The 27741-nt window shown below is 61.2% G+C and overlaps 1 protein-coding gene across 3 annotated transcripts in view; it reads left to right on the forward strand.

Moving 5' to 3' along the window:
• The window catches only part of COL22A1 (collagen type XXII alpha 1 chain), a 131463-nt gene that overhangs the window by 35534 nt on the left and 68188 nt on the right, over positions 1-27741 (forward strand). For 2 of the 3 annotated variants that reach the window (XM_080646832.1, XM_080646834.1), the window contains exons 8-22: positions 817-897; positions 1161-1277; positions 2368-2412; positions 3192-3254; positions 6094-6132; positions 12807-12860; positions 13770-13814; positions 14817-14870; positions 15292-15336; positions 16712-16765; positions 17098-17142; positions 20755-20799; positions 21020-21049; positions 21653-21706; positions 23776-23829. In XM_080646832.1, the coding sequence (XP_080502958.1) occupies positions 817-897; positions 1161-1277; positions 2368-2412; positions 3192-3254; positions 6094-6132; positions 12807-12860; positions 13770-13814; positions 14817-14870; positions 15292-15336; positions 16712-16765; positions 17098-17142; positions 20755-20799; positions 21020-21049; positions 21653-21706; positions 23776-23829 (825 nt within the window). The remainder of the gene's footprint in view (positions 1-816; positions 898-1160; positions 1278-2367; positions 2413-3191; positions 3255-6093; positions 6133-12806; positions 12861-13769; positions 13815-14816; positions 14871-15291; positions 15337-16711; positions 16766-17097; positions 17143-20754; positions 20800-21019; positions 21050-21652; positions 21707-23775; positions 23830-27741) is intronic. The other variant, XM_080646833.1, reaches the window with a different exon arrangement.

The raw sequence follows: 27741 nt of genomic DNA on the forward strand, positions 1-27741 counted from the left end.
GGGCAGTTAGGGGTGACCAGGCCAGCAGAGGAGGGAAGTTGGGGGTGACCAGGCTGCAGGGGAGAGCAGTTGGGGGGTACCAGGCCTGCAGGGGAGGGCAGTTAGGGGTGACCAGGCCAGCAGAGGAGGGAAGTTGGGGGTGACCAGGCTGCAGGGGAGAGCAGCTGGGGGGTACCAGGCCTGCAGGGGAGGGCAGTTAGGGGCAATCAGGCTGGCAGCGGAGTAGTTAAACATCAATCAGGCTGGCAGGGGAGTGGTTAGGGGGTGATCAGGCTGGCAGGCAGAAGCGGTTAGGGGCAATCAGGAAGGTAGGCAGGCGAACAGTTGGGAGCCAGCAGTCCTGGGTGGTGAGAGGGATGTCCGACTACCCGTTTAGGCCCCATCCTACCAGGACAGTTGGACATCTCTCGAGGGGTCCCAGATTGGAGAGGGTGCAGGCTGGGCTGAGGGACATCCCCCCCCCCCCCCCTGCACGAATTTCGTGCACCAGGCCTCTATATAGAATAACCCTACTGTTTATTCATTTTACTAATTCTATGTGTCCCTCCTTTGGTTCAGGTACTAAAAATATAACCTAATTTGATTTCCATAATGCCTTTGAAATGTCTAGATGATATTTACATTTTAAATATAGAAGCTTTGTCTCGGGGAGGCTACACTAACTCAATAAACAGTTTGTTTTATTCTTTGTTGAGGCGTAATCCGTCAGTAAACCGCACAGATGCTAAGTGTGTCCCTTGATGAGTCCTGTCAGGTGCATACCCTGTGCAGGGCCCCGGGTCCCAGAGACGCCCCTCCGCCCTGGCTCTCTTTCAGTTTGACCTGCAGCGAATTGTGATTTACTGCGACTCCCGCCACGTGGAGCTGGAGACTTGCTGTGACATCCCCTCGGGCCCGGTGAGCAGTCCTTGCGCAGAGGCCGGGAGGAAATGGGTCCTGGGCCTCCAGAAGGGGGGTGTCCAGGCCTGGGGAGGGGCAGTTGGGGTTCAGGGGACGCCCACCATTAGAAGCCCGGAATCATTGCTAGGGACCCGTTTCCTGGTCCAGCTGGGCGAGCAGGCCGTGAGGTCTGTCCGGGGTCGTGAGGAGGCTCCAGACAGCCTGACGGGGAGGGGTGCTGGGGGAGAGGCAGGTGCTGACCCGCCCGGGTTTCCTTCCAGTGCCAGGTGACCGTGCAAACCGAGCCGCCGCCCCTGCCCCCGCCGCCACCCACCGCCGGCAGCGAGCAGGTTGGGTTTTTGAAGACCATCAATTGCTCCTGCCCAGCCGGAGAGAAGGTACCCCCTGCAGCCCCATCTCAGCCCTCAGCCGGCAGCCCCAGAGCTGAGGGGCAGGCTGGCCCATAGGACCGGCCGTGGAGGTGGGAGTTTCCCATCATGCATTTGTTTTGCCGGGGCCTGAGGCTCCCAGGCGCCCGTGACTCTCGGGTCAGGGAAGTGTTCTTGCTCCTTGGACCTCTCACTTCTTGGTTGTGTGCACGCCAGGACAGGGGCCCCTCACACAGCTCCGAGGGCTTTTTCCCGAAGTCCGTGAGGGGTTCCCGCAGAGTCCCGGCCCCACCTGCGTCCCCTGCCCTCACGGGCAGCCAAGCCAAACGGGACTTGGTTTGTGAATCAGAGAGAGGGGCTGTGGTGGGGTGTGGGTGTCTCTGTGGACACCACGTCCCTTTCTTCCCCACGTTTCTTTAACTAGCTGGACTCTAACAGTGCACAGGCGAGTAGGTTTTTATGCATCTTGTTCTAATTTTAAAAACGAGTGTGCGTCTGTGGACACACGGCATCCATTACCTAGACGGAGTGTCATCGAGGGCCCGGGCTGGCTCATCCAGGGAGCCAGCCAGGCAGACCTGGGGCTTCTAAGGCGCCTCAGGGGCCCGGGCTCGGAGCAGGGCCAGGCCGTTCCCAGGGACACGCGTGACCTTGCAGCCACTCGCTTTCTCAGAGGCCCTCGCTCCTGGGGGAGGAGGCTGGGAAATTATTCACATCTCCCCTCCTCAGTGTGGGCAGGGTGGCCTCATGGTGCAGGCACGACAAACACATACAGCACCAGATGACAAAAGCAGAATCGTGCTGGGCAGGGTCTCCGTGAGGTTCACCGACCCACAGCCCCGGGCCTTGGCCTCCAGCCTGCCGTCCAGTCTGTGGCTGTGTCTGCCCCTCCCAGCAGGGCAGTGCCAGGAGGTGCTCGGTGGTGCTGCCAGGGGGGAAGGAGACAAAGACCTGGGCCGCGGGACGCAGTGGCTTGGAGATCCTCAGCGCGGCGCACAGAGAGACTGGCTTATGCTCGTGGGGTGGAGCGGCCAGTCGTGCAGGGAGAAGGGGGAGCGAAAACTCCGCCTTACGCGTGCCTTTTCTCCTTTCCCTGTAGGGAGAAAAGGGCTCCGGTGGCCCCGTGGGACTGCCCGGCCCGAAGGTCAGTACTGGGGCCGGCAGAGGTGGCTCTGAGCCCGGACACCTCGGCCATGCTCTCCGTGTGAGAAGGAACCCGGTGCTCGGCCCCCGTCCCGCAGGCGTGGCTCCCCGGCGGGTGGGATGGAAGGAGGAAGCAGGGCCTGGGGTAAAGGACCTCTGAGCCTCTGCTCAGCACCTCCATTTCTCACCCGAAATCGTGAGCAAGGAGGGGCGAGGGACACAGCCCTGACTCAGCAGCAGCCCAGCTGGGGTTCCCCCTGGGGCTTCTTTAAAACAAATTTTTTAAACATATTTTTATTTCAGAGAGGAAGGGAGAGGGAGAGAGAGAGAAACATCAACGATGAGAGAGAGTCATGGATCGGCTGCCTCTTGCATGCGCCACACTGGGGCTTGAGCCCGCCACTTGGGCGTGTGCCCTGACCGGGAATGGAACCATGACCTCCTGGGTCAGAGGTCGACGCTCCACCATGGAGCCAGCCAGGCAGACCTGGGGCTTCTAAGGCTCCTCGGGAGCCCGGGCTCGGAGCAGGGCCAGGCCGTTCCCAGGGTCAAGCGTGACCTTGCAGCCACTCGCTTTCTCAGAGGCCCTCGCTCCTGGGGGAGGAGGCTGGGAAATTATTCAGCTCTCCCCTCCTCAGGGTGGGCAGGGTGGCCTCATGGTGCAGGTGACAATGCCAAGGTCAGCTGCTCCTCGGGTGGGGCACGCGGGCTGTGGGCCCCTGTGCGGGGAGCCCTGTGGGAGGACCAACATGATGTTCATCTCCGGTTTCAACTCCCCAGGGCGACAGGGGAGGCCCCGGGCCATTCGGGGCTCCGGGACCCAAGGGTGAGAAAGGCGACTCGGTGAGTGAGGGCGCCCCTCCGCTGCGTGGCTGGGGTGGGAAACCCGGGGGCCCCCGGTCATGCCTGTCCCTGGAATGCACGGAGCCCCTGGTGGGTGCCAGGCCCCGAGTCCCGTACTTCCTCACAGTGAAGCCCAGGCTCCTGTCCGTGGGCACGGGGTGGGGCCTGTGGGCAGGGCACAGCCGGCCGCTCTGACCGTGTCCTCACCTCCGCTCTCACCCCTGGACCTCTGCCCCCCCCGCTGGGAAGTCAGGCTTCCCCACATGCTCACCTCTTCCACCGGCCCCTGCGTGCTCTCCCTACAGGACAAGTGTGCCCTCCACCCGCCCGGTGTCCCCCGCTCCTTCCGTCGGGCTCACATTTTCTCTTCCCTCACAGCTGGCTGTGGGGTGCCCTGGGGTATCCCCGGCCCCCAGGTCTGGGTCACCCACCACCTCTGTGCTCCCGTGTCACCTCCCTTCCCCAGTCCCAGCATCAGCTGACTCCCTCCTGTCCCCATCTGTGGTGTGTCACTGTGGCAGCCTCAGGGACTGGCCTAGCCGGGTGGTGCTGACGAATCCTCCGCTGGGGAGGGATGAAGGCCACGGTCAGGGGGAATCCTGGAGACGGCCAGGTCCCGGTTCAGAGCAGGGCCTTAGGGGCCACGTGCCTGGGAAGTGAGTCCTGACTCCAGCGAGATACTCAGCCTTTCTGTCCTCGGTTTCCTCACCTGTGAAATGGGATGATGAAACTAACTGCCAGTGGCGTCATGAGGATGACGTGTTCTCCATGTCCAGGCGTCCTCAAACTACGGCCTGCGGGCCACATGCGGCCCGCCGAGGACATTTATCCGGCCCGCCGGGTGCTGCTGCCTGTCCTGCTTAGCAGCCGACTCATCCCGGGCCCACAGTGCTCATAGGAATTTGTTCATAGTTTTTTTTTTAAACTATAGTCCGGCCCTCCAACGGTCTGAGGGACAGTGAACTGGCCCCCTGCTTAAGAAGTTTGAGGACCCCTGAAAACGATCTGGAACGTGCAGAGATCCAGCCAGTGCTCCCTGCCGTTCCTCTTCCCTGCCTGTGAGCGCACTGGCCCCGCCCCCTTCGCGTGGGCATCGTAGTGTCAGCAGCAGGAGCCGGGTGTCCGAGGGACCCCGTAGTCGCCCCGGCTCAGCCTCAGTTGCCGTGTGATCGCGAGCAGGTCCCTTTGCTCCCCGGAAGCCTCACCGGCCCCGTTAGCAGCGTGAAGAGAGGCCCAGGGCTTGGTACACCCCCGCCCACGGCTGGGCAGCGAGGACCGCGGTCCTTCCCATGTTGGAGTGAGTCCCTCTGGTGCTCGGTGCGAAGGGGGCGCCTGGGGACTAGACAGCCTCTCCGAGAGCGTTGCCCTGGAAAGGGCAGCCCCTCATCGCCCCCGCGGTCACCACGTGGCTTGTCCCGCAGCCGCGCACGTGGACCCTCCGGTCCTCCGCAGGCGCTGCTTCAGCACCGTCTCGTCTCCCCTCTAACGGGAGCGGCGCAGCGCTCTCAGGCTGCGTGACGTGTCCGTCACAGGGCCCGGTCTGGCAGAGGCCGGCTCATCCTGGTCCCTTGTAGCCGAGGCCCGGGGCCCTTTCACCCGTGGCCTCTGCGCCCACCTCCTGAGTGCAGGCGGGAGCCCCGCTCTCGAGAACCGCGGGGAGAAGAGCTGCTGCCCTTGAGCGGCCCATGCTGTGCGCCTGGCTCCCGTCTCCTGCTTATCGGGCTTCGGGCTCATTTAAACCCACGTCAGCTGGGTGAGGCGTCGTGGACAGAACCCGTGCGCAGGGCAGAAGCGGGACGGGAGCTGCCCGGAGAGGGCGTGGGCGTGGATTTCGCACCGTCGCCCTTCTAACGGCGTCCGGAGAACCGCAGGAAACCACTCTTACAGAAACACGGGAAGGTCACGTGACAACATCTCATCAGACGCTGAATATTAAAAAGAGAGAGGAATCGTGGAAAGGAACCAAGTGGAATTCTGAGGTTTAAAATGATCATAACAGAAACGTCAAAGAAAACCACTAGGGAGACCCACAGCGGGTTGGACGCTGGCTGGAGAGCCCGCATTCTTGAAACTGGATCAGCAGAGATGACGTGATCCCGAGTTCAGAGCGAAAAACCATGAGGAAAGATGAATGAGCTCAGAGACAGGTGGGCCCATCGTGTTCCCAGCGTGCACAGGATGGGAAATCCAGAAGGAGACGGGGAGGGGAGCCGAAGGGTTTCAGACGTGCGGCTGAGGCGGCGTCGGTACGTCGTAGAAGCGCAGTGAGCTCCGGGCCAGATCCACACAGAGACCCCTCCTCAGGGAAGCATAGTGCAAATCCTAAAAGATGTGAAAGCACCAGGGGAAAAAGAGTCACTAGACAAGGACACCCTCTGTGAAATGTCTGGACTAGGCCGACCCACAGACAGACCATCGGAGAGCGTGTTCCTAGGCCGGGGGCGGGGGAGCAGGGGAGTGACCCCCGGCAGGCAGGGGGGCAGGCAGAGGAGATGAAACTTCCCAGAGCCAACTGGGGCGATTGTTACCCAATTCGGCAAGCCACGGAAAGCCCTTGAATTGTGCACGTTAGGGTGTGAGTTACAGGGTGTGCGGGTTACGGCTCCGTGAAGCTGAAACGGGAAGAAGGGAGAGCACCGGACTGCGGCGGATTTGTGGGGGCTTTAAATGCGACGTGGCTCACGAGAATCATCGCTCTGCATGGCGGTGGCCATCTCGTAGGCTCCTGGGCAGAGCGACGAGAAGGTGCCCACGTGTCCCACCCCCGGGAGCTGCTGCCATGCGCTGCCAGGCCCCAGGAGGCCCCAGGGTCACCTCTGCCCTTTTCCTTCCTTCTCAGGGCCGAGGACCGTTCGTCCACGGAGAAAAGGGTGAAAAGGTAAGCGTCCCCCTTGCTGTCAGACTGACTCCCCGGGGCTGCGGAGGTGGCTTGGGACAGGACGGAGGACTCGGCTTTGGGAGAGGTGTGGCCGGTGAGGATGTGAGTGGCAGAGGCGGGGTCTCCAGGGCTGGGCGCCGGCCTCGGGTTAGTCCTCCTGTTAAAGGCACAGGCACACAGTGACCGCTGCACGGGCACACAGAGCAGTTGGAGAGAGCGGGACCCCAGCCCAGCGTGAGCTTTGCACCCGGCCCCTCTGGCCTGGTGACTTTGCTGCGAGTTTGAGAGTCTGAGTCTCCTGGTGCCTGACGTGGGGCTGACGGTGGCCACCCTGTGACTCCATGTGGCTCAGAGCCCCGCCCCCGGGCCCCGGTGCTCAGGCTCCACACCTGCCCTTACACTCGCCGGCGTGCCTGCTCCCTGTGGGCCCAGAACCAGAGCTCGGGTGTGAGGAGGGCCCCCAGGTGACCCTCTATGTCAGGATGCTGGAGCCCTGGGGGGCAGGTGCCAGGTCTGGGCAGTGCCAAGGTGCCACCCCTGCACTGCCTGTCCTCTGACCGGCATGTGGGTATCTCCGTCTGCTTCGTCTGTTCTGACAGCTCAGGACGCGCAGCCTTAGGCTCCTGACGCCCGGAGGCCTCCCCGGTGCCCGCAGCCCTCCTGTGGCACGGCTTCTTGCCCCCGGAGCTGCAGGGTCACAGCTGCCGCGGGGCCTCACATGCTCAGTCTGGCGGGAGGGACGGGCAGCGGAACAGACCCGCCCTCTCGCTCTGTCCTTGGCTCACATGCTGGGCCGCCAGTTGTGCATTCTCAGCAAAGTCCGAGCCCTGGCTGCGCGACAGAGGAGCGGCTGTGTGGCTTGGGTGCCACCTCCCTCTCTGAGCCGCTGCTTTCCCATCCGCAGACACGAGGGGCGGGACGCCGATGCCTGCAGGCCTGGCAGGCGTGGCTCTCAGATTTGGCCCTGAGCCCCCTGCAGCCTGAGCCCCTGGGGCTTCCCCCTATGGAGTCTCTGGTCTCCCTCGGAGGACGGGGGCAGCCCGGCAGGTCCCCCGGACCACAGAGTCCGCGGAGGGGAGACGGTCACTGTGACTAAGACACGTGAACAGGGCTGAACAAGTGGCTTCCTGGCTAGAATATTCTCTCCAGAGTGATTTGCCGAGTGGTGGGGGCGGGGAGGGTGATTGGAGGGACTGGGGCCGTGGGTCCGGGCATCATGTGACTGATCTGGCTGTGACTTTTCGATTTTTGGTGTAGTTTACCCGGAGACGGTGCGCGTTGGCCCTGCGAGGACCAGGACCCTGGAGAGTGTGTGTGTGTTTGTGGGGGGGGTGGCCTGCGTGCCCCCCCTTCTCTCCAGCTCACCGTGAGGGTGTGGTGTAGGTCTTGTGGGGCGGGCCCTGGGTCAGTGCGCGTCCGTGGAGGTGTGGTCTGCAGATCCCCGGGTATTAAAGTCTAGAAACAGCAAACACAAGTCCATGCTGTGCAGTGTCCAGTGAGCTCCCTGGTGGTGCCTCCCAGGGTCCCGCTCTGGGGGACCAGGGCCTGCAGGGGAGGAAGCTGCAGCCTTCCTGGGCCCACAGCGCCCTCTGGTGTCAGGAAGCCAGAGCGCAGGCTCCAGGCTGGCTCTGCAGGGCCCCTGCCATGTGACCTCTGTCTGGAGAGGCCCTGCCTGCCTTTCGGGCATTGGCCTCCTTTCCTGGCCCCTGGGGAGCCTTGGTTTGGGGCTCAAACCAGGTTGGGGGAGGTGGGCAGGCCTGGCCTGGATCCCTGCTCTGCGGTGGCTGGGGGAGCCTGGTCTATTGCCTCTCTGGGCCTCAGCTTCCTCATCTGTGAAGTGGAGCCGGGCATGTCGACCCCCTGGGATGTGGGGGGATTGCAGGAGGTGGATGATGCCCGTGGACACACCCGGCGCTGTCCCTGGCACACGGTGGCTGCACGTACAAATCAGCGCAACCGCTGACCACACCGGCCGGGCTCCGCGCCTTTCCTAAGTTAGTTCACAACGAACAAACTCGGTACTTTTGCTTAGGAGTCCGGAGACAGCGGCTCCGTCCCCTGGGTCCGAGGCGGGAGGGTGGAGCTGCAAACCCCTGCTGTTTGGCTGCCATGAGACGGGCCAGTTCGAGCAGGGGAAGGAGGAGCTCAGAAGTCAGCCCAGAGTGGGTCCTCGTGAGCGACACTGCTGAGCGGAGTCAGGGCTCACCCGGGCCAGGTCTCCCGTGGCCCCAACAGAGGAGACAGTGTTGTTTGAAGGAGGCGGCTGGTACCCACATTAGAGCTGAGCTGGCTCGGGATACAGTGGGAGAAGGCCTCCAGGCAGGGCCGGCCGAGCCCAGGGCAGGGAGAGAAGTGCTGAGGAGCCTGGTTTTCCCGGAGTGGGAAGGAGCAGCACGGGAGGGAGCGGCCCCACGGCCCTCGGGGCGTCTGCCCCCCCTCAACCCCCACAGATGCCCAGGCCCTGGAGACGCGAGGGACGGAATTGGGGCAGAGCGTCCGCAGAGCGGTGCCTGGGTCAGCAACTCATTACTCAGCGCTCGCTAGAGGGAAAAACCCAGAAACAACCACCCAGGAGCCTTCCTCAAGCATCTCCACAGGCGCCCACACGGCAGTAAATACAGCTCCGTGTGGATCCTGTGCCAGAAAAAACACCCGAACAAATGCGCCGACTCCGCTGAATTTGACTGGGCCGGAGAGGCCGCAGCAGACGGACTCCGGTCACGCAGGTGTCGGTTCCTTGTCTTGTATGCTTGTCTCCCGTTTCCAGCGGGGCCAGCAACCCGACGGGGGACAGCGGGTGCAAGGGGTGTCTGCACCGCTGACACTCAGCCCAGGCCGCCCCGACTTCCCAGGATGCTCGCTGCTTCTGGAAACTTCAACTGGATGCCCCGAGAGGCTGCCAGGGCCTCGTGCAGGCGCCTGAGCTCTGAGGTCATCGCGTAGGAGGGTCTTTGCGGGTTGGCTCACCATGAAGCTAGAGAAATCGGTGCCAGAGGGAAAACAGGCCAGAGATGAAGTGAAGGAGGGTTGTGAGGAGGCGGGTGCAGGCGGTCAGTGAGCCCCCCCCCCCCCCGGGCTGAGAAAAGCAGCTGCTGCCCCCATGGATTCCGACCCCCCAGGGGGCCGGCGCTTCCTTCTCTGACTTGAAGTTGGACAGCGCGGGAACCTCCGCCCCGCTGTGGACCACGAACCGTCCCGCCTCTCAGGCAAGGCAGGGGGCTTGAGGGGCATTGAGGACCCCCCTGCCAAAAGGTGACTCCCAGCGGTGGGGTGAGGGGACAGAGGCCGTGCCTGTCTGTCTGACCCTAGGTCCCCACTCGCCCAGTTTCCCCGAGCGATGCTCAGACCTGAGAAACCTTGACCCTCAAAACCAGGCCCCCTTGGGAAGCAGCTTGTTTTGTCTGAGGGCTGCATGGCCGCGTCTGGGCCCTAACACACGATGGTAGGTGTGTGTGTGTGTGTGTGTGTGTGTGTGTGTGAGAGAGAGACGTCGAGGTCGTTCATGCCCTTTGCCTCTGGCTCTGGGTCCCTTCTTTCTGGTCGGGGCCGGCTTCCTCATCTCGGCTCCTATTCTTAGCCTGTGCGCTAATGTGTGTTATTCATGGCCATTGAGTTGGATAACTATGGTGGAGAGCCTCCTATTTTTATGATAATTGAAGGGTTTAGGGTAAAATAAGTTAGCTGCTTGTGCGCCCTCAAAAAGCCTGTAGGTTGTGGGCAAAATGCCAAAAGTTGGAATACATAAAGGTGCCTCCAGGCCCTGTCCGTGGTGCTGAAGGACGCATAGGGGAAGTTGTGTGTTCAGGGGACCTCACAGGCCCAGGCAGAGCCAGCCAGGGACGTCTGCATTTCCCGCCCCGCGCCCCCCCCCCCCCCCCCCAGCTCTGTCCGACATGGGGACCATCTCAGGACCCAGGGCTGCACACAGCAGGTGGGAGCATTTATGGGGGTGGGGGTGCGAATGCTGGATGGCTGGCCGCTGGCCTGGGAGGGCCGGGAGGCTGAGGCGGGAGGCTGAGGGCTTGGCCCTCACAGCTGTGTGGCCCTTGGCAGTTACTCCACCCCTGAAGCCCTCGCTCTTCTCAGCATAAACCAGCGCCTGTCAGCTGCCCCAGAGGGTTGCTGCAAGGATGAAATGAGCCAGTGAAAATAAATGAGTTATATTTGTACAAAGTGCTCATACGTGTTAAGGGTAATTACCCTTTCGGCAGCATGGCGCCCCATTCTTTGTACACAGATGACGTCTTCTTTGCCCTCCGCATCCGTGAGGTCTGATCCCCAGGGGCGGCCCCCGGCTGGGAAATGCCAGGGTTCCTGTCCCCCGAGGGGACTTGACCTCCCAAAGCCTCAGGAAGCCAGGGGGCGTTATTAGAAAGTGCATTCCAGGTGGCTGACGTACAGGGGGAGGTGTCCTTTCTTCTCTTCAGTTCATCCGAAATGGCTCACCGAGCAGCTGAGGATGCTAGCAGCACCGGTGTTTAGGGGGGCTGCTGCACCTGCTCCTCAGCGTAGGGGGTGTTCTCTCCCCATTTTACACGCTTATCAACCATGTGGGCAGGAGCCAGGGAGCCTGTCTGTCTACGTGGCCGAGCCTGGACCTGGGCTGTTGTCCGACTCCCCAGCCTGCACTTAGCGGTGCTGAGAAGCGGTTCTCAGACCCTGACCGAGCCTCCGAACCGCCTGGACGGCTTGTGAGAGCAGCTTGCTGGGCCGCACCCCAGTGTCCGAGGCTGCCGGTGCCAGGCACCCCCTGAGGACCGCGGCCCAGAGGGCCTCTCGGACCCCACCGGAGCACCTGGCCTGGCTCCCCCAGGTGGGTGAGGAGCTCACATCACCCCTCCTGCCATGAGCAATCTCTTGGTCAGATTTAGGGAAAGGCCCCGATCGTTCATGAACCGGAAGTGCAGGATGCCGGCTCTCTTCTCGGTCTTTTGCCCGATGAGGTAACCACCCAGTTCCTGGGGCTCTGGTTCCGACACCTGGGTGTGGCGGGCCACTTCCTGCCAGATGTCCCCCTCCGGCGGCTCCCAGTGAGCTCACGAGGCGGGGTGGGGTGCACAGGGAGGTCAAGGCCTTGACTTGGGCTCAGGGCCGGACTTTGAGGCACAGCTGCCAGTGTGAACAGGGGCTGCGCCTCTTCCCCAGCCTGGTCACCGTCCGAAGCGGTCACCGTCCGAAGCGGTCACCGTCCGAAGCCGTCACGGGCTTATCTAGTGTCATCCTCTTACCCGAGTGGTTTGCTTTTATGTTTTTAAACATATTTTTATTGATCTCAGAGAGGAAGGGAGAGGGAGAGAGAGAGAGAAACACCAATGATGAGAGAGGATCACTGATCAGCTGCCTCCTGCATGTTCCACACTGGGGATCGAGCCCACAACTCAGGCATGTGCCCTCACCGGAAATTGAACCTCAACCTCCTGGTTCATAGGTCGATGCTCAACCACGGAGCCACGCCGGCCGGGCGAGGGAGTTCCTTTTCACAGGCAAAGCATGAGGTTTGGATCGTTTACCCAAAATGGCGGCACTTATGCTGGTTTCCAGTCCCCTGTGTGCAAAGCGTCATCACAGCGTCTTATGAGCCACCTTGGGCGGAGCCCTGTCCCTAGTGTCCCTCTTTGACGGCTGCGGCCAAGACACGACCCAGCAGGGGACTCGCTGGTTCTGCTCAGTGGCAGAGGTTACGTGGGAAACATCCCCAAAGGGCTCACCTGCCCTGCATCCCCGAGGACCCATGAGCACGTCTCCCCTCCAACACCCCCCTGAGTGCAGTGCTTGCCAGTGGGCGGTCCCCATCTTTCCTCGTCTTGCTCTGAGGAAGGCCGCCCCTCCTCTCGGGCTCCTGGAGCCCTTGCCTGCGGCCCCTCGCCCCTCCGCACAGCAGCATCGATTTGCTCCGGATCATACGGAAAAGGGACAGGGAAGCTGGGCTGGGGGTCTCGGCGGGATCCTTGAGTTGAATCAGATGGATGGGACCTGGCCCGGGAGCCTAAGTCCCCTGCTTTTAAGTTGCCCAGGCCCCTTGGGGAAATGTGCACAGGGGAGAGCCAGGGAGGTGAGCGGCCTGGCCCGGGTCTCCCTTCACCTCACGCCGCCCCTCGGGGTGCTGGTCACCAGCTTCTGCGTGTGTCTCAGTCCAGTGGAGACCTCCAGCCCAGCTGCAGAGTAAATCAAACGCCTGCGCTGGCCGGTTGGTCCTGAGCGGGACCGTCTGGCCCCAGGGGCACTTGGCAGTCTCTGGAGGCGGTCTTGGTTACGGCGCCAGGGATGCTGCTGGCCACCTCACAGAGCCCAGGGCAGCCCCCGACAGAGTCGTCCCGCCCAGTGGCCTCAGGCCTGGGCTCTGCTCTCCGCGTGGCCCCGAGCTGGCAGCAAGGTGGCCGCACTGTGCCCAGGGCCAGGAGGTGGCCCTTCCTCGCACCCACGCCGTCAGCTGCACGCAGACCTCCGGGTCCTGCTGAAATGTGAGCCTGGCACAGCAGGTCCCGTGTGAAGCCCGAGCGCCTGCGTCTCTCACCCTCCCAGGTGCTGCCCAGGTGCAGGCGGGGGGTGGGGGGGCCCCCTCTGAGCAGCCACACCTCGGCTCATCCTGCCCGCCTGTCTCCTGGTGCCAGCACGCCAGGAGCCCGTCCCAGCGCCGCCTCCTCCTGTGCTAACGCTGTGCTCTCTGTTCCTAGGGTTCCCTGGGCCCGCCCGGTCCCCCTGGGAGAGACGGCAGCAAAGGCGTGCGGGTACGTGTGCTCCTACCGCCCTCCCCACAGGGCTTCGCCAGGCCAGGGCCCCCTACCCTCTGCTGGGGATGGCCTCTGCCAGGGCCAGGCGTCTTCCCAGGCCCAGGAGGGCAGCCTGTGGTGACAGCAGCCGCAGCAGCAGCAGCGGTGGCTCCGGCCTCGCCTGCCTGCGCTCGGAAGCTGTTTCTGTTAGTTCTGCACGGGAGGTCGTGTCCCCAATGCCCAGACTCGGAACCAAATGGAGGTCCAAGGGGAGGGGTTCGCCCACGACCCCTGTGTGTAGCTGGAGGAGTCGGGGTGGGACCCGCACAACACTGTCCCCCGCATGGCCAGCCCGCCTCCCTGTGCCACACCCCTTCCACCTCCTGCTCCGGACCCGGACAGCGGTCTCCCCTCCGGGCTCAGCCTTCTCCACCGGGAACCCGCTGGAGACCGGGTCTGGTGCCCACCCCGGCTCCCTTTGCGATTCCAGCCGTGGTGATGAGGCCTCAGTGTGGGAGTCCCGACGGGGGAGCCCCCTGAGCCCACCGCCTTTAGCACTTGAGGATGGGAGGTCTGGGTGGAGACAGGAGAGAAAGGGGAGCCCCACGAGGCTCCTGACCCCCTCTTGCTCCTCCGTGAAGAGAGCCTCCTGTCGCCCCCGTGGCTCGACTCCCCACTGCCCGTCCACACTTCCTTCTGAGAGCCTCGGCACAGGGCGACGGGGTGAGGTGACACCTCCCAACCAAGTTCAGCTCCTTCGCTCCCGGAAGGAGGCTCGGGGGGCCTGGGGCTCTGACCCTGGGGCTACCCTGCACCGTGATGCGTCCTGTCCTCAGTTCCAGGAAGGGGGCCCCAGGTGGGGGCTGCCCGTGGGGCTCGGCCCAGGCCCCCTGGGTCCTGACGGTGCTGTTTGTCCTGTGTGTGCAGGGGGAGCCTGGAGAGCCGGGGCTGCCTGGCGAGGTGGGCATGCGGGTGAGTCGCTTCAGCTGTGTTCTCGCGTCCCAGGGGGCGAGCCTGATGCGAACCCACAGCTTTAGGTGGGGGGAGGGCCCAGGTGCGTCCCTGCCTTGGGTGTGTCTGTCCATAGGTGATTTTTCCTAAATTCTTACAAAATGAAGCACCCCACACTCTGCGTTTATCTGCTTCATTTAACGAGAGACCAGAGACCCTGCCCACAGCGGCTCGGAGACACCGTGCTCCTGGGCAGTGCGCCTCCTTCCCCGACACGGCAGCGTCTGTACACAGCTCCCCGCCTCATGGCCCCGAGGTGGTTTCCGATGCCACTGGCTGTCTACTGAAATCAATGACGCTGTCTCCGTATGTCCTCTGTTTTCGTTCAGGGAGAGATTACACAGATTGGCACACCTTCTGCGGAGGAAATGCACCTTTTAACTTAAATAGCTTTTAATAGAAATGGCCAAATTAGTTACTTAAAGGCTGTAGCCGTTCGTGGTGCAGGTGACGTAGGAGCCCTGGGGCCTGAGGGCGTCGGCGGGGCTCGGTCAGGCCCCATCAGGCTGCAGGGGCCGGTGGGAGGTGAGCCCTGCAGGCCTCGGCCGTGGGCATCAGGAGCTGTGCGCATGTCCTGGACTGATCATGGCACAGGGGCAGAGGGCAGCGGGCACAGGTCAGGGGCAAGGGGCACAGGGCAACGGGCACAGGTCAGGGGCAAGGGGCACAGGGCAACGGGCACAGGTCAGGGGCAAGTGGAGGGGGGAGTGGTCGCACGGGCCTCATCAGAGCTCAGACACACTGGTCGCTAGTCTGTGAAGTTGAGCTGATGGGAGGTGAGTCCTGGCCCACCAGGCAGGGGGTGGCAGGGGGTCTTGGGGGGCAGTGGTCTGGGGGTCTCGATGGGACCTTGGGAGCAGCGTGGCGGTGGCGGCGGGGGAGAGCAGGGATCCCGCCCCAGCTGAGCGTGGCCTGGGCTCCTGCCCTCGCCTCCCGATCGCAAACCTGTGACTCTCCTCGCAGGGGCCGCAGGGGCTGCCTGGACTTCCCGGCCCTCCCGGCCACGTCGGGGCTCCGGTAAGCACTGCGCCGGTCTGTTCCCTTCCCCAGGGGCGGGAGACCCAGGCTCTCGGACAAGGCCCCCCGCCATCCATTCACGGGGACCACTGTCCTACACGTGTCGGTGGAGTGATGGTGACGGGGTCGCAGTGCTGCGCGGCTATGGCTCTGACTCAGGAGCCTGCCCTTGGCCAGATGAGCTCAGGGGCCAGGTGTGTCCCAGTCTCGCCGGAGGCCCTGGGTCACCCAGCCCAGGGGGCCAGCCGGGAGCCCCCTCCCCTGTCAGGCTGAGGGGGAGAGCAGCCTGCTGTGTGCAGGGAGACCTCACGGGGGGACTCCTCACCCCGTCCCATGCAGCCACGCACAGCCCCACGGTGAGGACAGAGAAGCTGGACCAATACGTTGTTGTGACTAACCGTCTCCCCCACCACCCCTCCAGGGTCTCCAGGGAGAGCGAGGGGAGCGGGGAGCCCCAGGAGAAAAGGTATGTGCAGTCGCTCCACACTGACGCAGCTTCCCGTGTGAAGAGGAAGAGGGCGCTGGGCCGTCCGCTCTGTGCTTGTGTGTGCGCGTGTGTGTGCACGTGTGTGCACATGCCTGTGGGGTGCACGGGCCCCTCCAGGTCAGGTCTGGGAGAGGAAGCGGGGCGTGCCCCATGGCCTCCTGCTCGGTGACTTGGGCCCTGCCTGCCTTTGGGTCCCAGAGCTGGGATTCCAGCGTGGCTTCTGGAGGGCTGTTGGCCCTCTGCTGTCTGACTCCGTCGCGGCTAGGAGGACATCTGCACAGAAGGCTGCTCTGAGCAGCGAGAGCGTGAACACTTGTAAAATCCCGCGAATGGTGCGGGCAGCATGTGGCACGTGTTTACAGCATGGACAGACAGACAGACAGACAGACAGAAGGGGAGGAGAGGGAGGAGCGGGAGCCCGGCCCTGCCGGCTCAGCCTGGGGCAGGTCTGACTCCAGCACTAACTCCGGTGACGGAGGCCCTTCTCGGCACCCCGTTGTTCCCACTGTCAGAGGCCCGCCCGGCCGTGGGACCCCTCGGGCCCCGTCCCAGTTCTGGGCTCTGACGGGTATTAGAACAGTCTAGATTCTCGCCGACCCGATTCCTTCCATCCGCAAGGAGGAAGTTTCCGTCTCCCCTTGAGATGGGCCTGCCCAGCTGCCCAGCAGAGCTGGGCCAGAGGGAGCCATCGTCGCCCGTCCACGTGGCCACTGCCTGCCAGCCTCGTGGCGGGGCATCTTGCTTAAGCCCGCACCCTCTTAGGGGTAATAGCACCTTTTCAGAGCAAGTGGCGTGGAAGAAACACACCACGCGCCCTCCCATGTGAAATGTGTGTAGCAACATCCAGAATTCAGAATTGTCAAGACTTCAGCCCCGAAGACAGGCTCGGAGGTTTGGCTCTGAGTGGGGTGCGCGCGCCCTCTGCTGTCGGAGCCTTGGAACTGCAGCAAGTGGGCCCAGCGTGGAGGGGTTGAGACCTGAATACCTGAGGCATGAAACCCCACCCACGCGGGACTTCGTAGAACAACCCCCCCCCCCCCCCCCCCCCCCCCGCTGGGGAAGGCCAGGGCGTGAGGAGACTGGTTCAGAGAGGCTCCATGGCCCCCCTGGGTCACAGATTAGGGAAATGAAAAGCAGCGCTGGGAACCTGGTTTCTCTGACCTTTGATGTCTGCTCCTTGGCCCGCTAACACGCTTACTCGCTGGGCTGTGGCCAGTGTGTGGGTGTCCTGCCGCTGAAGGCGCCCGGGGGAGCGTGGAGCCGCGTCCAGTCGGACACTCGGCCTCTGCATGCCTCTCCGTGACACTGACCGTGGTGCACATCTGGTCTTCTCTTCGTTTTCTTTCTTTGCCAGGGCGAGCGCGGCCTGGATGGTTTCCCCGGGAAGCCGGGGGAGACGGGGGAGCAGGTAGGTGGCGTTGGCACTGGGAGGGGGTGGGTTTTGTCGGGGGACAGGGTGGGCTGGGGCTGGAGTGCTGTCCGGCTGGGGCCTCGGCCTCCGTGCCACTCAGCTGGGGGCTCGGGCCCAGTCACCAGCCCAGCAGCAGGCCACCCAGCAGCTGAGTGAAGGGACCCAGAGATCACGGCACCTTAAGTCCATCCTCACTCAGCGACGGACGTGTGTTCACGAATGTAAAGATCACGGATGACGTGCACGTGTTCTAAGTGTTGTGTCCTCTTTGTGAAAGTGTGTATGTTTTATTGTGGACAGTATTTACAAGTGTCCCCCATTTCCCCCAGGGAAGGCCTGGTCCTCCCGGCATGGCCGGGCCCCCGGGAGAGAAGGTAAGCCAGGCCCGGGTGGGAGGTGGTCTGGGCTCTGGACTGACAGGGTGTGAGCTGCCCGCCTGCACGGATCAGTCCCGGGGTGATGGGGGGGCGGGAGGCAGGCTGGGCTCCGGAAGCTAAGTCCACACTGGCCTGCGCTGGGCCTGAGGGCCTCAGCTGGCAGGTCATTTCTGGTTACTCACTTCCTGTTTTCCTACTTGTAGGAATAAAACTTTAATCAGTTCCTGTTATATTCAGACACAGTAAAATATTATGTGACTTACATTGCTTTTGGACTAAGGCAGGGTAGGAATGAATACCCAAAATATCTTACTACTTTTCCTCTTCCTCTCCCCTCTGCAATGTTTAAAAAGATTTTTACATTTTTTTGCAACCGGGTTAAACATATCTGAAAATGGACTGGATCCCTGATAAACTGAGCAAAGGGTATCTCTCTTGTCATACTGGTCATCTATTTTATTTTATTATTTTTTAAAAAATATGTTTGCCGAAACCGGTTTGGCTCAGTGGATAGAGCGTCGGCCTGCGGACTGAAGGGTCCCGGGTTCGATTCCGGTCAAGGGCATGTACCTTGGTTGCGGGCACATCCCCAGTGGGAGGTGTGCAGGAGGCAGCTGATCGATATTTCTCTCTCATCGATGTTTCTAGCTCTCTATCCCTCTCCCTTCCTCTCTGTAAAATATCAATAAAATATATTTTAAAAAAATATGTTTATTGCTTTCAGAGAGGAAGGGAGAGATAGAAACATCACTGATGAGAGAGAATCATTGATCGGCTGCCTCCTGCACACCCTCCACCGGGGACTGAGCCCACAACCCGGGCATGTGCCCTGACGGGACTCGAACCGTGACCTCCTGGTTCATAGATCGATGCTCAACCATGGAGCCAGGCCGGGTGGGCTGGCCATCTGTCTCAGAACCGGTCTCTACAAGGCTTAGTTCAGTTAATGCCCTGCTCAGCGTCCCTGTATCTCAGCTGGACAAGCTGTGTAAGAACTCTCCGCAGATCTGGGGGCGCTACAGAAATGACTGTGAGGAGAAACCTTCCTAAGCGTCCGGCAATGGGGTGGGGCCAAGAAGGTGTGATGTGTTCTGGGTGACAGGAGGGGTCAAGGCTCTGGGACAGGCCCTCAGGAAGGACATCCCATGAGCTGGGCTGAGGAGAGCTGGGGAGAGGGCGGGCGGGAGGGTGGGAGGAGCCAGTAAACCGAGATGGGTGTGGCCAGCGGGACATCTGTCTACTGGGGTCCCTGAGCTCCTGTGAGGGTGGCTGGCTGACCTGGGCTGGTTCCCAGCGTCCGTCCGCTGAAAATGCAGAAGAGGGAGGCTGCCCAGACGGGAAGCAGATGGGGAGGGTGTGCGTTAGAAGGAAACACACAGACCCACGGGCTGCGCGGCCCCAGGGAGGAGAGAGCCCGGACGCTGGTGTCTGCCAAACCCCCTCCCTCGGGCTGCGATGGGAGCGGAGTTCATTATTCGCTCTCCCTCTAAGTATTTTTAGAGTGAAGTTTACATGTTATATGATCCCGGTGTCAGGATTTTAAACTTTTCCTGCACTTCCTTGACAAGATGCTAAGTCCTAAAATAAGCACGCAGTTTATTTCAAGTCACTAAGAAGGAAGGATCATTGGCGTTTGGATCTGATGTCGACTCTTTCCTGAGAGGGAGAGAGAGAGAGAGAGAGGAGATTATATTAAATTCTGAACTCCCACCGCGCCTATGGATTTCTAAAATTAAATTTATCGGGGCGACGTTGGTTAACAGGACCCCACAGGTTTCAGGGGTGGGTTTCTGTGTGACAAGACCTGTATGTTGCACCGTGTGCCCAGCACCCGAAGTCCCACCTTCTCCCGCCCCGTATGTTAGGACCCCCCTTTCCCCACCCGCCCCTTCCCTCTGGCAGCCACCGCTCTGCTGATGGTGCTCCGAGGTTCCGTTTCACATCCCTCATGCGGGTGAGATCATTCGGGTTCTCTTTTCCTGGCCATTTCACTTAGCGTGAGGTCCTCGGGGCCATCCGAGTGTGGCAGTGACGCTAGTTCATCCTTCCTCCCGGCTGAGGAGTGTCCCGGTGTGATGTCGCCACCTCTCTCCCCGGTCCTCTGTCGCAGGGCATGCCGGTGTTTCCACGTCTTGGCCACTGTGAGCAGGGCCCCTCCTGTCGGGGAAGCAGCTGGGTTAGGGTCAGTTAGAGGGTGAAAGCAGCAGGAGGGGGACGCGAGGCCAGGGTCGTGGTGCTATTGGGGCGCTCACTGGAGTAATCAGGAACCCAGGGAGGCTCAGGGGGGCGGCCTCCCTGCTCATGGTGAGAGGGCGCCGTGGAGACGAACCGGGGATGTGTCACAGTTGGAGAAAGTCGCCAGGACCACAGCGCTGAGCTGCTAAGCCCGCTTCCTTTTACCGCTGAGAGAACAGAGGCCCGGAAGAGTAGGGGGTCTTGTTCAGAGCTCAAGTCTATTCAAAACACTGTCATCTGAGATTTTAGAAAAACACCCCGTGCTGTGGAAAGAGGTGATTTTTGCCAGCCCTGGGCAGCGGCCGGGACAGTGGGGCTGGGGCTGTGTCAGGTTTGTGGAGAGAGAGCACGCTCCGTCCACGTCGGGAACCGCGGGCGCAGCGGGGGACGGCCGCCTTGCTGCCCTCCTCCATCTCTGCCTCAGCCTGAGGACGCCGTCAGCGCGTCCCTCGGGACTCGTTCGTTCCTGGCCCCCTTAGTCTGCAGCAGTGTTTGAGGGTCACCCGTGCTCCCTGCGCGCCCCTAGGGAAATGGTAGGTTCTGTCCCCAAGCGCAGGTGGGGACATGGGCTGCCTGGAGTCCTTGTTTGAGACATAGGGCAGCAGAGCAGAAGCAGGGAGGACTTCTCTTTCTTTCTTTTTTTAAATCCTCACCCAAGGATATTTTTCATTGCATTTTAGAGAGAGAGTAACAGGGACAGAGGGAGAGGAGAGAGGAGAAACATTGATGTGAGAGAGACACATGGATTGGGTGCCTCCTGTACCAGCCCTGACCTGGGCCGGGCATCGAACCTGCAACCCTTCGGTGCCCAGGCCGACACTCTAACCACGGAGTGACGCCAGCCTGTGAGGGTTTGCCTGTGGCCACAGTTGACAGGTGTGCCTACGTAGAACCCAGGTGTGGCCCTCAGGCTGGGCATCTGACCCAGCCACCATCCCCGTCGCTCCGTGGCCTGGTGGTAACGGAGAGGGACAGGCCCAGGCTCAGGCCTCCTCCCCCGGGGAAGCAGGTGGGAGCCTCACCGCCTTCGTGCCAGTCACCCCTCTGATTGATACTCTGACGCTGGCCGTGTGCGAACCGCGGGCCCGCAGCAGAGACGCCAACCGTGGGCGGGGGCCGCTCTAGAGCGGAAGGTGGTGGCGAAAGCACCAGCAGACGCAGGACTGGCCTGGGCGTGAGCCCGAGATGCCTGTCTCCTCCACGGGATTCGAGTGTGTCTCGGCAGGAGGGAGGCCAGCGTGAGGGCCGTGCGTGGCGGCGCAGCGCAAGGAGCGCCCGTGAACGTGCGGGGACGTGCTGGGGCCTCGGAGGAGTGGGGGCAGGGCAGGGGTGGCGGGCCTGCCCTCTGGTGACATGTCTGTCATCTCCCCGCAGGGCGACGTGGGGCCTGCAGGACCGCCGGGCGTCCCGGGCTCCGTGGTAAGTGGGACCGTCCCCGGCGGCTGGAAAGCCGGAGGCCGGGCTGAGAGAGCAGGGAGCGTCCCTGCTCCTGGAGGCAGAGCTCCGTGACAGCGGAAGCTTTCCCCACTCAAATGGGCAAAATCCACGGAAAGTCAGGAACGGCTGCATACGGCCGCCCTGCCGTGAGTGGAGCCAGAGGTCGACTTGAGAACACGCTGACGCCTGTTTGTCCCCTCAGGTGCAGAGAGAGGGCCTGAAGGGCGAGCAGGTAAGCGGACGTGGGTCCTCCATGTGGCCTGCAGGTGGGAGCAGGAGGAGGAGGTGGAGGAGGTGGGTCCTCCAGGTGGGCTGCAGGTGGGAGCAGGTGGAGGAGGTGGAGGAGGTGGGTCCTCCAGGTGGGCTGCAGGTGGGAGCAGGTGGCAGTGTGGGTCCTCCAGGTGGGAGCAGGTGGCAGTGTGGGTCCTCCAGGTGAGAGCAGGTGGGAGCAGGTGGAGGAGGTGGAGGAGGTGGAGCAGGTGGCAGTGTGGGTCCTCCAGGTGGGCTGCAGGTGGGAGTAGGTGGGAGCAGGTGGCAGTGTGGGTCCTCCAGGTGAGAGCAGGTGGGAGCAGGTGGAGGAGGTGGAGGAGGTGGAGGAGGTGGCAGTGTGAGTCCTCCAGTTGGGCTGCAGGTGGGAGCAGGAGGAGGAGGTGGAGGAGGTGGGTCCTCCAGGTGGGCTGCAGGTGGGAGCAGACAGAAGGGCACAGCTGTGGGGGGAACTTCCTGCTGGGAACGCAGATGCCCCCTGTACCTGGGTCCCTGCTGGGAACTTGGGAAGTGAACTCTGAGCCCGCCGAGGGGAGTCGTGGCTAATGTGTTTCTGCTTGGGTTACAGGGAGCTCCAGGACCACGGGGTCACCAGGGTCCGCCTGGGCCTCCAGGAGCCCCGGTAAGTCACCGTCCCAGCCCGGGTCTGCTCTGCACACAGTAGGTCTGGAAAGCAGCAGGCCTTGCCATTACCGAGCATCCTGTTATTCCCAAAGCGCAGGCATCGCCCAGGAGGACACCGAGCCTGCCCACAGGTGATGCAGGTCCCAGTGTCTGCAGCCCGGCCTGCCTGCCTCCAGAGCCCCTGTCCCAGGCCACGGCTGGGGTTCGGGGGTTCGCTCTGGTGTTACGTTCCCTTCAGATAACGGGGAATGAAAACATCGGGCACATCCTGCCAGTTGAACCGCGTCCAGTGCACACGGGCTCCTCCCGGTGCTGACTGACGGACGCCACCATGGCGCTGAAGGCCCAGCCTCGGCTCCTCCCTCTGTTAGGAATGTGATGTGTGATAACCATTCCAGAGGGCCGTTCACAGGGACTCGGCGGCCGTGGAGCGCTGAGGGCCGATGCTCGGATGACTGATGAGAACACGCGATGCCAGGCCGGCGACCTCGTGCCCCTGGGGGTGTGCGGCGTCCTGCTGGGGACGGGGTTTTATTGCAGGAGAAGACAATTCTCCGTCTTCTATCGCACCGCCGAGGCCGCTTCCTCGATAGCATAGATGTGCGTGGCTTTGCTGCGGTGAAGCTAGAAGCAGCGTAGAAGATGTTCCATTCCAGCAGCATCGTAACCATTTCACGCAAAGAGTTCAGGTCAGAAGAGCTCCCTCCCGGGGCGGCGTCTCGTTTCACCTCCATCGTTGCTGTCACTGCTGTGAGACGTAACGCAGGACACGCGGTGTCTGCCCAATAGTTAGCTCTGTGCACGTGTATTTCCAACCCATAACTGGCCAGCACCGAACGTCTACACTGTAGCATATTTTATATGCAGACATACCTTACATGTATGACGCCTGCACGGGTGAAGGTGTTTTTCTCTTCCTTCACAATGAAGACCTTGTGTGGAGATACGGAGTGGCTTGCACCGAGTCGCACAGCTATTAAGAAGCAACGCTGAGAGCTCTGAACCCAGACCCGTCCGTCACGCCCACTCTCTTCCTCACTCCCGGGTGCACAGTGCACCCGATCCTCACTCCCGGGTGCACAGTGCACCAGTGCTTCCCCCGAGATGCTGCAGGAGAATTGCTCTGCTCCCTGGCTCCCGCGGAGGAGTGAGAAGCTAGGAACGCGTAGCCCGGCTTCATCACAAGGCAGCATTCTTCACCACTCACTCCTCTGCGACCTGGGGTATCACAACAGCTGCCCCCCCACCCCGTCCCATGTGCAGATTTTGTGACTGAGGGAGGGAGAAGAGGAAGCGTCACACCTGTGTGGCCACCTACTTCCTATGGAGCAGAGTGTGAAGCTGGGGATGCAGGGTGGAAAGTCACGGCCCGGTCTCATCGTGGGGTGAAGGAGAGGTGAAGAAGTGACCACGCTCACCCTGCAGGCTCTGCTGCATCATTCCTACAGACCTTGGTGTAGAGGCCACTGGACCTCACACCCCACCCCGCCCCGTGGAGCTGTCCAGGGTCCTGAAGAGTCCTCCAGGCTCCATGCTGCAGATGGAATGGCTTCAGTATGATACACGGGGTCCGGACAACATTGGAACAAGGCTTCTATGACCGCTTCCTGCACCGGTGCTCCTTGCTAACTGAAATCATCTCTCGTGCCCAGTTTCATTTGCGCAGACTGCCCCGTATGGCATGTCGCTGTTGACGGGGAGTCAGACACCCCCAGCCAGTCCTTCTGGGCCAGGGGAGCGAGCCGAGGCTCCGGGCTGAGCCACCTGGGTGCCCGAGGCTTCCTTTCTTACACGCTCCACGCAAAGCACTAACGCAAGGCATCGATCCTCACTCCTCCTCTGTGACGCGTGGACTCCTCTTGGTTGTTGGACACACTTGATTAGATCAGGTGGGGGCACAGGATTCCGTTTTAGATTTGAGGGGACAGCGTGTTTTCCTGCCTGCCCTCCCGCTTCCCGGTTGGAAGGACGGTATTTCCCTGCCCAGGGAATGTGTGGCCGAGTGGCGCCCGTGCTGTTGAACCTGCAGTTACCGTGGTCTCATCTGTTTCTTTCTCCCTCCCCAAGGGTCTGACGGGCCCAGAAGGCCAGGCTGGACCTCCGGGTCTGCAGGGTCTCCGGGTAAGTACACTCTTTCCTTTCCGGTCCCCAGCTCACCCATCGGTCCCCCATTTAGCAGTTCCCATGGAGGAGGTGTGCCCAGCGTTGAGCTGGGTCCTGGGGAGATGGAGGTGAGCTTGTTGTCTGCCCTGAGTCGTGGACAGAGCAGCTCACACTCGTGTGTGATCAGAGCCCTGACAGGAAGAGACAGCGGGCACTGCTCCGGCCGAGTCAGGAAAGCGGAGACAGAAGGACTTTCTCAAAACCCCACCCGGGAGCCGCCGGGGCCGCTTGGAAGAGGTGATGATAGAGCGAAGAGAAAAGCAGCAGAACCATAGTACCGCCTCCGCCTAAAGTCCTAAACCCACAGAAACGTCTCCTCGTGTGTCCAAACTCTCCCGGACTGTCTCGTACATTTCCGGGTGCAGTTCGGTCGCTGCAGGATTTGGGGTACGGAAGTGGTGTGGCCCGCTTTACACTCAATGTGGCCACTGTGAGGAGGACAGACTGCAGAGGAAAGAGGCCCTTGAGGAGATGACCACGGGGCCAAAGAGAAAGGGGGTGGCCCTGAGCAGGGCAGAGGCTGGTGGTGGGGACCCCAAGACTCAGGCAGAGCTCCTGAAGGACCCTGTGTCCGCAGCACGTGGAAGAGGGCCTCACGCTGACCAAGCGTCTGTCTTTTATTCTCACATAAAGTAGATAAACACAGTCCAGGTAAATATGCCCAAATATCTAATGCGTTTATGAGCATTAGACACAATCAGTGTGCAAGAGTGAGCCCCCCACACGCCACTCCCTGGGGGGTGACACACGCGGGTGGCGGGAGACAGAGCCAGGACCGGCCTCTGGCCACCTGGGCTCCGGCCTCCAACACGGAACGTTCAGTTGTAGAGGAGACCACGTGGTCCCTTCCGTACCTTTCTTTTATTTTGCCTTGACCTTGCTCTGTGGTGCTGAGTCCCACCTCAACCCGCCTGGATTTCCTCTTTCCTCTTCATTGTCCAAAAAAGAGAAAGAAAAAAAAGCTCGTTTTTGTTGAAGAGAGTTCTGTGTTGTCAGGCATTTGAACTCAGTGTAAGACGTGGCCTCTCTCAGCCTCAGGACGGTCCTGGTGGGAGGGGTTCCTGAGATGGAAGGTTCATGTCCAGAAAGATGTAGCGGCCCACCTGCCCCCAGTCACGCAGGCCCCTGTCGCTGCTCCTCCCACAAGCCAGTGGCAATCTCTTGGCCCCTTGGGTCAATCCCCACATCCTGTAGGTGAGAAGACTACTGTCCCTATCAAATACGGTGCTCCCCTCTCCCTAGCAATAGTGGTCCCCAATGTCTCCTGGTGCCGATCCTGTCACCTGCTTCCAGGACATATTTCTCAGAGCAGCAGCTCTGCACGCAGGGGCAGAAGCAACGCAGGTAGAGCGGAGATGAGCGAGCGGACGATCGCGGGCTCAGCGAGGGAGCTGCCCGCTCGCAGGTTTCTCACTTAATTCTCACGAGGATCTCAGGAGGGGCGGCGTTTCAGTCTCCTTCCGCGCACGAGAAAACCAGGACCTGAAGGTGTAAATCAGGTCACCCTGTCACCCAGGTGATGGATGGTGGGGCGAGGATTAGCGCTCGGGTCTGTCGGGCGCCAGGCCCTCCACTGTTCTGCGTTAGGGTGGTGTGTGTGTGTGCGTGCGCATGCATGTGTGTGTGCGTATGCGTGCATGTATGTGTGTGTGTCTGTGTTTAGGTAACACCAGCGTTCTGAACTGGATGCTACGAGTCCCTGCAGCGGGGGCCTGGGAGAGATCGAGGAGCCCTCAGAGCTGACAGTGCCTGCCCCGTAGGACGGATTGAACACCACGGCGTTCTTCTCAGGCGGCAACCCTTGGAGCGGAGGGTCCTCTGTCCTGAAACCTTGCAGGCCCATCAGCACTGACCCCTAGGAGAGAAATGAGCGGTCTTTAGTCAGCGGTTGCCTGGATTGCGTTTGTTTTACTTTGCAATTTTTAAGGCTTTTATCCTGCGCTGCCAGATGGTAACTGCGTCGTTTGGATCACGGGCTGCTGTGGGATTCATTCCGTGGCGCGGGGCCAAGGGTGTACGCGAGGACAGCACCTGGGTCGGCTCTAACCGGTAGAAATAATCAAGTTTGACACTTAGAGGCGTGGAGAACAGGAGCTGAGCGAGAGACCAGACGCCGCACGTTAGAACCCCTTGCACAGCAATCCTTGCATCTGCTGCTGGCCCCTCGCAGCTCTGCTGACGCGTCCTGGCCGGGGAGGGACTGTGGCTCTGAATGTACGGCTCCCTCTTCCCCGCAGGCCGGCAGGCAGCCTTGGAGACATCAGTCCCTGTCAGCATCCGGCGTCCGGAGTGGCTTGAATTATCTGCCCTCGTGATAAATGACAAACACTTCCCAGATACTGTGTTGGGCAGCAATTTAAAAGAGAAGAAGAAAAAAAATGACAAGAAAAAGGCTTATTGTTAGTGAAATAGTTCTGTATTGCTTCAAAACTTGCTCTGGCCAGCACTTCTCAAATCCTTAATTTTATATCCAAAATGCAGAGGTTACGTAACTACTGCTACATCCACTACTAGAGCCACCTTCCTCACCACCACCACCAACACCACCATCACTACCACCATCACCAACACCATCACCATCACCACCACCACCACCACAATCATCATCACCACCACCATCACTGTTACCACCATCACCTCCATCACCATCACCACCACCACCATCACCACCCCTACCACCACCACCACCACCACCACCACCACCATCACCTCTACCACCATCACCTCCACCACCATCACCACGACCACCATCACCACCACCATCACCACCACCACCATCACCACCACCACCACCACCACCATCACCTCCATCACCATCACCACCACCACCACCACCATCACCATCACCACCATCACCTCCATCACCATCACCACCACCACCATCACCACCACTACCACCACCACTACCACCACCACCACCATCACCACCACCATCACCACCACCACCTCCACCACCATCACCTCCACCACCATCACCACCACCACCACCTCCACCACCATCACCTCCATCACCAGCATCACCACCACCACCACCATCACCACCACCATCACCTCCACCACCATCACCTCCATCACCACCACCACCATCACCACCACCATCACCACCACCATCACCACCACCACTATCACCTCCACCATCAACACTACCACCACCACCACCACCACCACCATCACCATCACCACCACCACCATCACCTCCACCACCATCACCTCCATCACCACCATCACCACCATCACCACCACCATCACCACCACCATCACCTCCATCACCACCACCACCACCACCATCATCACCATCGCCACCGTGACTGCTGTGCATTCCCTAATGTCCGGTCCTGTGCTCGGCACCTGTGAGCACTGTCTCATTTAGCCTCCACAGCATCACGAGGATCTGTTTGACCCGTGGTCTCACCCACTATGGGGACTCAAAGGAGCTAGCATCCTGGCTGTTTTCTTTCTTCGTCCTTACTGTCACCACCATCTTCCTCCTCCTCACATTTACCTGGTACATTAGCATGGTGCTTTATTATGCTTTATAAATGGCTTCCTTAAACACTGGGTTATTTCTTCCATTGCTGTCTTCTCAGATAATTATAAGGGTTATAACTCTCCACCTGAGGAAACTAACACTCGGCAAGCTGAGTGGCTTGCCCTGCCCCGTCTGCCTTGGACTTGGAACTCCTTTCTTTCAGGGCTGCAGAGGCAAGGGCTGGGGGCAAGGCCGTGATCACAGCGAGCAGCCAGGGCCTCCTAACTGCTTACTGAGACCCCCTCCCCTGTCCCTGGGGGGCGTAACTCATTATCTCTTGGCAGGAAGTTTTGGGGAATAGATGTCTTGGGTATGTCCTTGTCCTATGTTGCCATGATTCC

The sequence above is a fragment of the Plecotus auritus genome (genome assembly GCF_963455305.1).
Source record: "Plecotus auritus genome assembly, chromosome: 11".
Classification (NCBI taxonomy): Eukaryota; Metazoa; Chordata; class Mammalia; order Chiroptera; family Vespertilionidae; genus Plecotus; species Plecotus auritus.